Genomic DNA, 15,142 nt, shown 5'->3' with positions numbered 1-15,142 from the left:
CAAAGAAGAGTAGCCCCTGCTCACTGTAACTAGAGAAAACCCGCATGCAACAACAAAGGCCCAATGCAGCCAAAAATAAATAAAATAAATAAATTTAAAAAAATACAAAAATAAAAAATAAAAGAGACTAAAGAAACATGACAACCAAATGCAATGTATGCTTCTATATTGGGTCCTGGCATGGGGCGGTGGGGGGGAAGCTATAAATGACATTACTGGAATAACTGGCAAAAATTTATAAAGGTCTGTGTATTAGATAACAGTACTGTATCAATGAAAAATCTATGATTTTTGATCACTACATTGTTTTTATGTGAAGCAATGTCCTAGTATTTAGGAAATTCACTCCAAAATATCTAAGGGTAAAAGGGCATGACTTCTACAACTTACTCTCAGTGCTTCAGGAAAAATAAAATATATACAGAGAGTAAATGATAAAGCAAAAGGGACATAATATTAATAACTGGTAAAACTGGGTAAAGAATATATGGAAGTTCTTTTTTATTTCTTTCATTTATTTTTTTATACAGCAGGTTCTTATTAGTCATCCATTTTATACACATCAGTGTATACATGTCAATCCCAATCTCCCAATTCATCACACTGCAAGTTCTTTATACCATTCTTGTAACTTGTTTGCAAGTATGAAATTATATCAAGATAGAAAGTTACAAAAAACAACCAAAAATATCTGTTGAATAGTGAGTAGGAAAAATCCTAGCCTAGGTGGGGTGTGACTACGGTTTTATTAGAGTAGCAGATTTAATTACTAAAAATTATTAAAATTTGTACAGTCTTCATCTTTAAGGTTAATAAATAACTTTTTCACTTATGCAAATCAGTAACATTTACCTTTTCCTCTCTTCCTTTATTCTGTTCTTTCTTTTCCCGACAACGAACAGCTTTCCCTCTGTCATTGTGAAGACTGTGTGCGGACGGACGGTGAACTCTGACAGTTGTACCTGGACGGTTACTCTGTGGTTTAGGGTCACTGTACTGAGATGACTGGCGTTTTCTAGGTCCTGGTGAGGGTCTAATCAAACACAAGATCATGAAAATCATAATCAACTCTTGGAGTTGGTCCACATATAGTTGAACACACATAGTGGGTAAGTTAGTTTATGAACTAAAGAAGCAAAGGCAACAACTGAACACAAGATAGAACTGAATAAACTTGAGGTCACTGAAATCTAAGGTCTAGCATTTAAACTGGACATAGCTGTCTGTGGTGCAGTACGGTTATATGGTAGAAATAATAGAAGTCAAGTGATCATCACCTCTCTTTTAAAAGGAAATAGCTATTGTATATCAAGGATAGATGAAAAATTAGTCTGATTCTTGGAAACTGAAGAGAGAACAATAATCAGAGAAGGGAGTTTTATCGAAAGAGCAAGAACAAAGCACAGGTGTAGAATTCACATTTATGTACTGATATATGCGCAATTTGGTACCATTTTATTTAGAATGTATCACAGTTCTGTTTTAATTAATAAAATTTAATCATTTTCCCATTTAAAAAAAAACTGACATAAGCACTGGCTATGGACAGTTACAAGAACTCATGTATGGTGCTTTACCTTTATGTAGATCACTTCATCTTTATTTCTGTGGCAGGATTTACACCTCTCAAATATTTATTAGGCTCCTACTATACTTCTAGACTTGGTTGGGGCCAGTAAAATAAGCAATAAAAAAGGTAGGGGAGTCCTATCCTCAAATATCTCAAATATAGTTAAGAAAGAAGAAGATACATAAGACTAGGCAAGTATACTAGCAAGTGTGAAAGAGATCTAGTACTGTGGCAGTGGGAATGGCCTCCTGAAGACAAAGTAAATTGGACCTGGAAACACAGAAGTTGACCTAAACAAGATGGTACAATTGCAGACAAGAAAATCAGTGAAGAAAAGCAAAGAAAGCAAGATGAGCTTAATCTATGTAAAGGTTATAAAGATACTAACTGTAAAGACAATGGTAAACATTAAAACATGATACTGAACAGATAAGGTGGTTCAGTAAGTAGATCTAAATACTGCCAGTTTAAGAGGCTTGGTTTTCAGCTGACTGCCACCGAAAAGGTTTTAGAAAGATCAGTCTAATAATAAATAAGATACACTGATGAAGGAAACACAAAAAGCAGGGAGATGTTATCAAGGCATGAGATGAGGGCCTAGCTCAAGGAGTAATGATAAAAATCTAAGAGACACTATGAAAAAAGATACTCCTAGATGTGAAAGGCTGAGAATGAGAATTTGGGAGGATGATAAAGCCAAACCAATATATCTGTGAAAGGAATGATGAGGGTTCAATTTTGGATTTAGAAACTTGGATAGCCAAGTAGGGATACTGCTTTAAAATATATATTTATTTTTCCTCTTAAGAAAAATAATATAAAATAGACACTGAATTATAATAAAGTATAAAGAATTTGAAAAAGTCACCTTAACCCCACTATCCAGAGTTAACCACTTAACATATTAGTTTATTTTCTTATGGTTGCCTTTCATTTAAACAAAATTGGAACCATTATATACACATACGCTCATATTTTTCTCTACTCATTATATCATGAGGCATTGCCGGTATTCTTTCCTCTATCATCACCTCATAAATGACTTTTAATGGCTAGCTGGCAGTCAGTCACATAAAATGTGTCACATTTTATCCACTTCTTTTTTTTTTTTTTTGGCCGCACCTTGTGGCTTGCACAATCTTAGTTCCCTGACCAGGGATGGAACCCATGCCCCCTGCAGTGGAAGCGCGGAGTCCTAACCACTGGACCGCCAGGGAAGTCCCTTTATCCATTTCTTACTGCTATTCATTCATCCGAAAAATAATTTACTGAACTACTGACAGGCACTACTCTGCATTTAAGGTAAAAATTTTTTTTAAATAACTTTAATAAAAGCCTTTACTCTCACAGGCTCACATTCAAGTGTGCGTGTGGGCAGAGGGGGTTTCAATGAAGAAGTAAACAGTACATCAGATGATGCTAAATGCTATCTAAGAAAATAACGAATGGTAGGGTCTACGGAATAATATAGGTAGGGTGATCGGAGATGGCCTTTCTGAGGTGACATTTAAGTAAAGACAAGAAGGCTGAGGGACAGAACTGTAAGAACGTAGGTCACAGAGGTAGCAGGGAGCCACATCTCACAGGGTGGCACTGAGGGACATACTGAAAACTTTGGGTTTTATTCAGTGAGATGAGAAGATGTTTGAGGGACATCAGCTGACTTTTAAAAGACATTTTAAAAGAATCATACCAAAAAGTTTTATTCTATTTCTAACCTTTCCTCTAAAAGGCTTCAGCGAACCTCCCGTACAAACATATTTGTGCACAGCACTAGAAGAATGCTGGATCAGTTAAATCTGTTCTTCAAACGGGATTAAAATTTAGGCGATGTCAAGGTTAGAATCACCACCAGAGTTGAAAGAATAAGCTCTCTTAAGCATGAGTACAAATTAAGACCAACAGAAAAATAAAGAGTTTTGAGGGATATTCAGTTGAGGAAGTAAGTAAAATAAATCACAGGAAGAAATAGAAAGATGCAGCAAATAAAGTCAAAGAGGAGAACTTTGTAGTTAATAGTAATCCAGGGCATTTAAAATCAGAGACAGAAAAAAATATTGAAGAAAAGCCAGAAGCAATAAGGAGGGACACTAGGGTTCATCATCATAGACTTTTCAAGATGAAAGACTCATTTAACTCAACTTTCCATTACCCTTAAGAGAGAACTCTCCTGCCTCCACATATTAGATTGTGGCAAACAAACAGTTCATTAAATTTGAAATCAACTGAATAATCACTGGGCACATCTATTCATTGGAAAGTTCTTACCAGTAATTGATAAAGGAGTTACAGGGCTGTTATAGACTGAATGTTTGTACCCCTCCAAAATTCATTATGTTGAATTCCTAAACCCCAATGTGATCGTTTGAAGTAAGGAAGTAATTAGAGTTAAATAAGATTAAAAGGGTGGGGTCGATCTCAGAATTAGTATCCTTATTAAGAGACACCAGAAAGCTTGCTGTTCCCTCTGCCATGTGAGGACACAGAGAAGAGGAAGTCATCTGCTCAGGAAGAGTCGTCACCAGGAACCAAATTGGCTGGCACCTTAGTCTTGGACTTTCTGGCCTTCAGAACTGTGAGAAATAAGTTCCTGTTGCTTAAGCCACCCAGTCTGTGGTATTTTGTTATGGCAGCCAGAGTAGACTAATACAAGGGCCAAATGATGATTCTCCAGAAGGAGGAAAAAAAAAGAAAGTAGGAGTAAGACATATTCATAGGTAAAATAAAATAAAAACACAACTTGACTCATCTATTATTAGTTCTACTTTTGAAATTAAGAAAAAGTAATCATAAATGTGGAAAAATACTCACTTTATTTATAACAACAAAAAAGGGGAGGACTTCCCTGGTGGCGCAGTGGTTAAGAATCCGCCTGCCAACGCAGGGGACACAGGTTTGATCCCTGGTCTGGGAAGATCCCACATGCCACGGAACAACTAGGCCTGTGCGCCACAACTACTGAGCCCGCATGCCCTAGGGCCCGTGCTCCACAACAACAGAAGCCACCGCAATGAGAAGCCCACACACCGCAACGAGGAGTAGCCCCCGCTCGCCGCAACTAGAGAAAGCCTGTGTGCAGCAATGAAGACCCAACGTGGCCAAAAATAAATAAAATTTAAAAAAAAAAAAAGAGGAAACAATGAATAAGAGCATGGTTAACTATGTAGGTTATATCCCTCAAAAGAGTAGCAAACAACCCTTTAAAAGCAGCAGAGAATAAGGTCTAAGATGGCTTATAAATTATCAACGTTTACAGTATGAAGAGCAAATTACTTAACCTATCTAAGCTTAAGTGTCCTTATCAGAAATTGGGGCTAAAAGTTTAGTACCTATCTTCTAAGACTGTTTTGAGAATTAAATATATATGTAATATATGTAAAGCAATTAACACGGTATTTGGTAAGTGTATGATAATTGTTGTCTACTTTTAGGATTTTTAAGAAAAACAGGGTACAAGGTTCTATATTATGGATATAGCACAACTACAACTATGAAAATAAACAATGCATAAAAGGCTAGAAGTTGCACTAGGATGACTCTAGGATTTCCCCCCTACTTTTATGCATTTTCCTACTTGTCTTTAATGAGCCTACTGCTGTACTTTTTTTTTTATTTTTAGTGAATTCTAAAATAAAACAGAAAATATACATAAAAGTACTTTGAGTAAGAGTAAAATTTAGTAAATATTCAGAAGGTATCAGAGTCAATAATAGAACATTAGTACTTTTATCTGGAGCTGAAGAAAATCAAAGTGGCTAAGAAACGATCAATACCCATCAGTTAATTTTAAACTGGAGGGGGAACACTTTGGTATGGTACTTCTCGAAGTGTGATCCATTGACCACCTGTATCAGAATCACCTGAAGACTTCTGGGCTCCACCTGCTATTACACCAGATTCTCTGGGAGTGAAGCCCCGGAATCCACATTCTGAATGAGTATCCCAGGAGATCTTTATGTATGCTAGAGTTTGGGAATGACTGGTATGGCAGAGTGCCAGCTTTGTAATCAAACATATCTGGGTTCGAATCCTAGCTCCACCAGTTATTACCTTTGTGATAATGGGAAAAAGTTACTTAACTTCCCTCTACCTCAGCTATCTTAACTGAAACACAGAGAAAATATGACTTATTTGGAAGGCTTATTGTAAGAAATAAATAAAGTAACATGTGTATCCTATATTAGTGCTCAGAACTCCGTGAGCACTCAATATCTAGCACCTATCATAAAATACAATTGAGAATTAACAGTTATAATGACAGAATCTTAAACACCTGAAAAACACCTGAGCAATGTTTTAATGCAAGGTTCTCAAACTGGTTAAGGGACAAAGAACCTGAAAGTCAGTGTTCTTCGTACAATTCTATTTTACACTAATGTATTTAAACCCACAATATAAACTAGGAAATCTGTTATGTGAGTAAAATAGATAAATGACACCCACTTGCACACCTGTCAGTTAAAAAATATGCAGTGAAACTAAGCATAATTGGCTCTTTTGCATTTCAGTAAATATCAACTTTCACTAATTGTTCATTTGCTGGCACCAGGTAATAGGAAGCTGGGGATAAAAATACCAGAGAAAAACCTATAATTGAGAACATTTTATCTTTTCTTTTTTTCTGTGAACTAAAGAGCCCATTTTAAAATTTTAGCAGCAGTATAGCTTGATAAATAGCAGTATTCTGTGATAGCTTTTTGAGAACCACTGTTTTAGTCTAATTCCCTCACTTTACATAACAAAAAGCTGAGCTCTAGAAAGGTTATGTGATTTTCCCAGAGCTACAAATAATAATACAGACCTAGAGTCTAGATATTTCAATCTCCATCCCCATGTTCCTTCCATAAGATAACAGTGCCTCCACTACTTTAAGCTCATTCACAAAAGCATATTTTTGGTCTATGTCTACCTAAATTTAATTTACTGAAATGAGGCAGAGTTACATGATATACAATTTAAGAGTTACAAAAGGTATTCAGTAAAAAACCCTCTCCCATTCCTGTCTCTCAGTCCCCAGTTCTCTTCCTAGGTAGAACCAATGCTATCAGTTTTCTGTGCCAGTGTGTTTCTTAAAGGGTCTCCACTTACCTTCGTTCAACAGGTACAGGCAGGGACCAGACTTCTCCCTCGGATGCTGGAAGCTCATGCTGTGCAGCTTTTAATGGAGTGCTGTCTAGTTTAAAGCCTTCTAGTGTTTTCATGATATCCTTAACGTGTTTAGCTTCCACATTTATTTCCTGCCAAACCTGATTTCAAAGGAGAATATGGCTCTTTAAATCTCTATAACTAATAAATCACTGCCAAGATTAAGTTGGGCCATTTATTAAAGATGTCAGAAGCCTCCATTTTGACATCAGATATCCAGGAAACCATACCAAAATATTCTGTTGAAATTTTAATAATGGTTCATGAATTCTTTATTTCTAATTGCAAAATTAATTCTGATAAAATGAATTAAGTATCCTGGCTAATTAAGCCATCATGACTGACTTATGGTTCTTATTCAAAATGCGTAACAAATTTAAAAGTTAGCTGTAACTTCAAAGTTTGGTAAAAACAATACTTTTGCAAGTTGCGCTTTGATGGTTCTTATGCTACTTAATTGACTTTAAAAATGCTGAACAGAATCCACTAATTTCATAACTCACTAATGGACTGCATCCCACAGTTTGAAAAATAAAGCTTCAGAGGATAAATGGCTCAATCCACACACAACCAATATATATTTTTTAAAAGCAGTCTTGACTCAATTTTAAAACTATATATATATATACACACACACACACACACACACACATATATATATGAAATACTGAAATGAAGTTAGCAATATTTGGTTTTAAAACTAAATGATTTAAATATCCTTATAAAAAAGCTTAGACTTTTAAAGTAAAAGCTGCTGGCCTAAGAACAAAAGGTCTTAAAAGTCTTTCAGTGACAAATTTAAGACTCTTTATGAAATAAAGTGTTTTCCCCTTCTAATGTAAAATATGCGGAGGCAGACTTAAGGAAAGAGGTTAAGTTCAAAGAGGTAGAATATTTCTCTCTTTTAAAGAAATTTAGGACAAATATGGAATACTATGAAAAAAGCAGTTTAGTAGAATCTGAGGGATAATACTCTACCTAGAAGACCAGCACAAAAAGACTATTAATTTCTATAATATTTCTCTCCTGTGACATTGTTGAACCCTATTATAAATGCCATATTCAACTGGACCTGTTTATAGTTTCTACCTATAAACTTTTACTGGTCCTCAGTGACTAAAGTTCCTCACGTGGGATGCAAGTATGGTCTGCTTTATGATGTTATATAGAGAATATGGTACTTGTGAGATTCAGTTGTCATCTGCAGTTTCAACAATGGCTTAATAAAGTCAATTCTAACTTTACCAGGTAAAAATGTGATCTAGAAAAAAATTTCAAAACCATTACTATTAGATACCAAAAATTAGAATAACTGAGTAGAACTCATCATACTGATGATGGCGAATATGGATTAATATAATAATCAAGTTTTAAGAAACATTATATACAAATCCATGTAATAAATTATACACTCTTAATGTATAGCTGCAAAAGCACTACCTATTTACATCTGAGTATTTTAAACCATTAAAACAAACATCAGTCATGATTCTTACCTGTTGCCATTTCTGCTGGAGGTATGTATCTTTGACTGAGTATAGATACTTGTTCATTTGATCAAGAACTCCCTGATAATAGACCATTGCAGAGTCATAATTTCCCAGCAATGCATATTCACGGGCCAATTTTACATTCTCACTAATCATAAGAAGACTCATGTTCAATTATAAGCTAAAAAAGAAAGAAACATTTAATATTACCTCTTAAAAATAAGTACTACAAAGAGTTTTTTAAAAGTATACTTTCCAAGGATCCCTGAAGACGCTCACAATGTACTTTCCATCTCTATACATTTGTTCATGCTAATTTCCACTCCTTCAAAGAAATTTCTCAGTTCCCACAGTCAAACCCTACCTATGTGTCAAAACCCCACTCAGATGGCAATTCTCCCAGTATGTCAACCTTCTGAACTTCCCAGTTCAAAATAAGCCCTCCCCCTTCTAAAGTCCCCTGGCACTTTACTGGGGCCTTCCTCTCAAGGCACTTGTCTACCTTGAATCTCTAAGTTCTTTTAGGGCAGGATTTACAGAGGAAAGGTCTGAGATGGTAACTTCAGTGCGTGACGTACAAGGCTTACTGAACATCTGCAGAACAAATGTAGAATGTTAGATCATTTTTTGGAGGGCACTGTGACACAGCAGAAAACACACGTGTTTTGAGGTTAGAAGAATCTTGGTTAGAACTGTAATTCTGCCACCTTTGTCAAGCCCCTTAACTTTAATGAGCCTTAGTTTTTAAGTCTGTAATTGGGATAGTAACGATTTCCAAGAGTTGCACTAGAAGGAATAAATGGCCATTTAGAGTACCTACCATAGTGCTTGGCAAAGAGTAGGTCTTCAATAAATGCTAAACGCATCTTCCCTGAAACTTTCCATATACAAGAACTAAGCATAGTCTTTGTACTTAGTAGGATGCGGATATATGGATATGGGGTTTTTATAGGTGGGTTTTTACCTACCCTCTAGACAGAAGCTAATTCCAATCACATAAAAATTGGCCCAGAAAACAAGGGGAAAACTGATCAACTTTTTATGAGGTGACAATCACCTCAATTTCAAAACTAATTAAGAGCAATAAAAAGTCCATTTCACTTATGAACATGATGTGGTAATCTTAAATAAAAGATTAGCTAACTAAAAAAAAGAAAAAAAACGATTAGCTAACTAACAATGTATCAGCGAGCATACACACACACACACACACACACACTCCATGACCAAGAAGGTTTATCCCAGGACTGCAATTATAATCTAAGTTGAGAAAATCCATCCTTGTAATTCCTCACACTAACGGACAAAAGAACTTCATAGAAAAATGGGTAGCGCATAAAGGCATAAAGTGTAATTCATGGAAGGGAAAACCCAAACGGTTAACAAGTACAGATACTAGTAATAGAAGAATGCAATGAGAGACCCCTTTTACATTTACCAGATTAAAAAAATTAATAATACTAAGTAGTGGCAATTATTTGGGAAAAAGGACATTCTCACATACAATGTGTGGGCATAAACTGGTATAATCATTTTGGAGAGCAATCTGGCACTACTTAGAGAAATTATGTATGCATATATCCTATGACCCTGCAACCCTACTTTTCTGTAAATATTCCAGAGGAAATTTCACACAGACCCACAAAGGGACTTGTTTTTGGATGTTAATGACAGAACTGTTTGAGAAATCAATAGTTGGAGGTAATCTATCTATTCCCTGCTAAGAAAATAGATAAGGAAACATGGTGGATGCACCCTATGGAATACTACGTAGCAGATGGAAGCAATGAACAAAATTCGCAAATAGCAACATGGATAGATCATCAAAATACAGGGTTGGGTATAAAAAAAACTTAGACATAGAACAAGGTCTAAATGCCAAGATCATTTTATAAACTTAAAATTATGCTATATTTATTGGGTTGGCCAAAAAGTTTGTTCGGGTTTTTCCGTACGATGTCATGGAACCTGTACGAACTTTTTGGCCAACCCAAAATATACGGTGAATAAAACACTCTTTTTTAAAGGACACATACACACCTAAGAATATATATTAAATATATTACAGTGTCTGTGGAGGGTGAGATAGGGAATTATGAATGAAAAAAGAGGATGAAGGGTAGGGGAGTAACCAAAAATAAATACAACAAAAGAAGGACCTTATATCCATCAATAATCACAGAGAGCCTGTAAGGTGGCTCTCAATGACCTCTGCTTCCTGGTGTCCATACCCTTGTGTAATCACCTCCCCTTGAATGTGAGCTTGTAACAAATGGAATATACCAAAATAATGGAATCATCATTTCTGAGATTAGACTGGGACTTCCACCTCGCTTACTGCCTTTTGCTCTCTCGTTGGACTACTCTAAGGGAAAACCAGCTACCATGTTGTGAGCTGCCCAGTGCAGAGGCTCACATGGCAAAGAACTGATGGAGGCCCAAGGGCAACAGCCAGTGAGGAACTGAGGCCCTCAGTCCAACAGTCCAGAGGAACTGAATCCTGCCAACGACCATGGGAGGGAGGCAGGAAGTTGGATCCTCCCTCAGCTGACCCTTGAGATAAATGCAGCCCTGACTGATACCCTGACTACAGCCTGTGCAAGACCCTGAATCAGAAGCACCTAGCCAAGCTATGCCCAGAGCCTGACCAAAGAAACCGTGGGACAATAAATGTTTGTTGTTTTAAGCCATTAAGTTTTCGGGTAATTTGTCATGAAGCAACACAGCTATGAACTGAGGTCTATAAGTAATTCAAGACTGAGCATCTGAGGTCCAAAAGAAAAGGAAAAAAAATCCCATGACTGAAAAGCATGACCACTGAAAATATTCCATCTTAATAAGAGCTCTGTGGTCAGGGGACCAAGGCTCTCTGTTATTTTATGGATATATCCCCAGCACCTAGAACCATGCTCCTTTCACACAGCAGATACTCGGTAAATCTTTGAATGAATGAATGCTGTCAGGTTCTGTCTAACTACTAAGATTTCTTACCTTTGTCCAGTTTCTGACCCTCAGCACTCTCACACTGCTTGATCCTCAACTCATCCCTACCAGAGCTGAGTGCCTGCCTTTGCTCTGAAGCTGTATACGCCCTACAGCGACACCCGTCTGAGCAATAATGTTAGGAGGGTACAGCTGCAGCAGGCTGCTGGCAGCGTATCGCTGACCTGGATGAGCAGAGACAGCAAGACTCTAACGTCTTTTCCTTCTCTCTCTCTTTTCCTTAACAGACTCCCTCCAGATCTTTCTTCCCTTCCCCCAACTAAAAAAAAAAAATCTAAATTAAGTTGTTACTTATATATAGGTTGTCCTTTTGTATTTCTGAGGGCCAGGGCTCAATGTTCCAAAATTCACAGAAGTCACTCCAGGCCTTCTTTGAAGGTTCCGTGTTATGGATACTTCTTTCTAGTCAGATAAAATTCCTGAGGAGCCAATGAATCGACATTTTCTAACAAACAAATGTAAAGTCAATCCAAGGCCACGTTAAAAATGACCTGAAAAATTCTTGGTTATCAAAGAAACGATGTGTTTACTGAAAATGTATCAAAATACCATGCAATGACTAAATGTTAGACAAAAAACAAATTTTCCTATTCTTTTAGTATCATTCTTCTTCTCAAATGAATGTCAACACTATAAATTTATGAGATTCTTCAATTTTCAAGAATATATCCTTATCATTGCCAAAATTACACTTTAGGAAGACAGAATTTGGGTCTACCTGACACAATATCTGGCAGTACTTGAAGAAATGAATGTATGTGAAGAAAAGCCTGTAGAGCAAATTTTAACCACAGTGAACTGTAAACACTACCTGTTGGTTCAATTAATAGAACAAAAATGAGGTTATAAAATTATAAAAAATGAGACTGTCCAAAAACACACTGTTGGTTTTTAAAGAGAGATTGTTAAAGAGAAAAATAAACATAAGCATAGGTGGTGCATGCTTTATCTCACAGCAAGCTTTTCCTTTACATGATCCTTCCTATCAGAACCACCCTTTTGCTTAAGTGTACTATTTATTTATCTTAATGACTAAATTCATTCATTTAAACTAAGTAAGATGCAACATGAAATTTTAATTCAAATAACAGAGTCAAAATTTTTTTAAACACTAAAAACTCAATATTACAGCAAAATTTCCAGCAAACTTAATGTGATGCTGTGTGGTCCACAAAGAGTATCTTTTTAACCAATCAAACAGCTAAAAAACAAACAATCCAGAACCACTGTTGTAAACAGAAATTCAACATTGTTTTTAATACAGTAAATTCTACAAAATTCTCTAATCCTTAGTATTTGTCAGAATTGTGATACCAGTTTCAAAATAAGATGCAGAATCCGTTGTAGACTATATAATATGCCTAATACTGAATCTATAAAATGTAAAAAGGTCTTGAATAACCAATGCCATAAAGGAGCTTTATATAGCTTTTCATAGTCTAAGAATGTTGGAAAGTCGATTGGCACTGCCTTTTTTTTTTTTTTAAAGATATGAAACAAGTCACAAGTTATTAATACTAATACAAGACAAAGAGTTTTGCCACTATTTCTTTGTGTGAGAACTCACTGATTACAAAAACCATCTCCTTTGGAAAAGAACATAAGGCTGCACACTGAGATATTTAGGTCTGTATGAACATCACAAGAATCTTTCTTGATACCTTGGTGTTCTAGCATTGTGACTATGGGGCAAAGATTTATCTCACACATTCTAAAACGTTAGGAATGTCCTCAGCAGTATCTAAAGGTCTGATTTCAAAGAGGAAGACAAATGAGTGCTTTCAAGAGAGCAGCAATGTTAGTAACTGATATAAAAGTTAGTAACTGATATAAAATTGGCACTTCGCAGTTAAAAGAGAAAATTATTTTTGAGTAAATAAGGGCCTGAGACTATCCACTGCAAGGCATTAAGGATCTACGTTCATCGCTAACTTCATCACCATATAATATACAATATGAAACAAAGTTTCGAGGGATACGTTTTGTAAAAGGTACCAACTCTAAACAAAAAGGGCCATAGCCTCCCAGAGGACGCCCGGCTCCAGAATAAACTAAATAAGAAATAACATCCTCAACAATAGCACACCTACCTAACAAAACATAAGAAACGAAGCTGCATCCCCAAAGTCAAGGCTTTTGGGTTTTTTTTTAGGGTAGAGGGTTTCGGGCGGGGGCGTGGACGAATTCGGGAGAGGACCAGTCAAAAAAGCGAGGAAATAAAAACAGGTTCTCTCGGCCGGAGACTTCTCTAAGGGGACAGGCCTAGAGTGGGATCGGCAGGAGCCCCCAGAAGTCTCCGGCCGGACAGGACTCCTCCGGTAGGGGGACCTTCACCCGAGCCACAGGTGTCAGCGACAACAGCAAGGACCTAGGACCTCGGCGCAGGCACCGGCAAGTTCACAGCAGAATGCGCAGTGGGATCGCATCACAGGCTCCCGAATCCCTCGCCGAGCCGGCCACGTGGGTCGGGGATCCCCCAGGAGACCGAGAGAGCCAACACTCACCTGTGTCTCCGAGGCTCCTCGGGAAGCCGCCCAGCGGCAGGCGGAGCGGGAGGGCCGAGCGGGGCTCCGGGCAGCGAGGAAGGAGGGCCCTGCCCTGTCCTGCCCCAACCACCGTGTTTTGTGCTCACGGACCCAGCACTGCCTGGTCCAACCGTCACCAGCCTCAGGGCACTGCTTCCACTCGCCGAGAATTTGAAGGCAAACCCGCCAGGGTCACTTCCGGTGCTGGGGGGGAACCTCGGTGACTCCGGCGCAAGCGGAGCTACGCCCCGGGAGCGAGGACGCCGGGCGGCGTGCGCGCGCCGGGCGCCGGCTGGGCGGGGTCGACGGGGGTGGGGCGGGGCCGACGGTCGTGGGGCGGGGCCGGCGGGGCGCGCCTGCGCAGTCCCGCGCCAAGCCTCCCGCGCGGAGTGGGCAGAGGCGGATAGTAATGACTCAAATTAGAGTTACCCTCTCGTGTTCCTCAATATGTGTTTCGCAGTGCTTCCTCACTTTTCCTCCCACTTGATTTTCATCACTCTCTTCAGAGGTTAGGCGGTCAGAGTGTCTATTTTACAGGTGAGTGTCAAGGGTCAAACAATTCGTTTGTGACATATCCTGTTTTAGAACCAAATACTCAGAATTTGGCTGAGGCGCTTGTCACGACATAACATGAATAAAATAGAGAATGGGTAAACAAAGGTATTCGGACACAATGATGGTGGAATTTTATATTCTTGATTTTTTTGGTCAACGTTTTAATGCAACCAGACAACAAAAGTATATTCCACGATGTACAGAAACATACGTACTCGACAGTACTAGTGGCCATGCTTCCTCCAGGATCTCCATCCTCTACTTCCACCTAAGGTGGCATAGAGGCACTTAAGACACGTTATCCTCCAGGAGTGCATGGTAATTAAAATTCTGATTTTAAAGCATCCCATTAATTTAACACAGACATATAAAGGCAATTCAAGGGAAATACATCCATTCAGTCCACAGATGTTTATTGAGCAACTAATACATGCCAGACAGCGTTGTAGGCATTGGGTAAACAGTGGTCAACAAAATAGAATGTTTCATGAAGCTTAAAGTCTTGTAAAATTCTCAACTAAGTAGAAAATAATAGTTTTGCTATGATGGATTTGAACTCTATTGTAATGTAAAGTATAATTAGTATAGGAAAGTATAATTAGTATAGCTTTTTGAAATGAAAAAACAATTCAGGGAGGTACAGGTTAATTACCCTAGTTAGACTGAGTCAACCTTCATTTTTTATATGAGTGAAAAGGTATGTTGAATTATAAAGGCAATTTATAGTCTAAAAGCTTCTCAAAGGGCACAAAATAAATACATATTACATGACTCCATTTATATGAAATTCTAGAACAGGCAAAAGTAGTCTACAGTAACAGAAAGGTGGTCAGTGTTTGCTTGAGGCTGGATTG

At 37.8% G+C, this 15,142-nt stretch overlaps 1 protein-coding gene across 2 annotated transcripts in view; it reads right to left on the bottom strand.

Moving 5' to 3' along the window:
* The window catches only part of KATNA1 (katanin catalytic subunit A1), a 33,905-nt gene extending 19,928 nt beyond the window's left edge, over positions 1 to 13,977 (bottom strand). The window contains exons 1-4 of one of the 2 annotated variants that reach the window (XM_036872176.1): positions 13,713 to 13,977; positions 8,212 to 8,386; positions 6,659 to 6,816; positions 853 to 1,033 (exon numbers count right to left, since the gene is read on the bottom strand). In XM_036872176.1, coding sequence (XP_036728071.1) covers positions 853 to 1,033; positions 6,659 to 6,816; positions 8,212 to 8,373 — 501 coding nt within the window. In that variant the 5' untranslated portion in view covers positions 8,374 to 8,386; positions 13,713 to 13,977. Of the gene's footprint in view, positions 1 to 852; positions 1,034 to 6,658; positions 6,817 to 8,211; positions 8,387 to 13,298; positions 13,676 to 13,712 lie in introns of those variants that run through there. The other variant, XM_036872177.1, reaches the window with a different exon arrangement.
* Between the last annotated feature and the right edge of the window lie 1,165 nt (positions 13,978 to 15,142).

This window comes from Balaenoptera musculus, chromosome 12 (assembly GCF_009873245.2).
Source record: "Balaenoptera musculus isolate JJ_BM4_2016_0621 chromosome 12, mBalMus1.pri.v3, whole genome shotgun sequence".
NCBI classification, from domain to species: domain Eukaryota; kingdom Metazoa; phylum Chordata; class Mammalia; order Artiodactyla; family Balaenopteridae; genus Balaenoptera; species Balaenoptera musculus.
The sequence above is the reverse complement of the archived record's forward strand: the minus strand, read 5'-3'. Positions and strand labels throughout refer to the sequence as shown.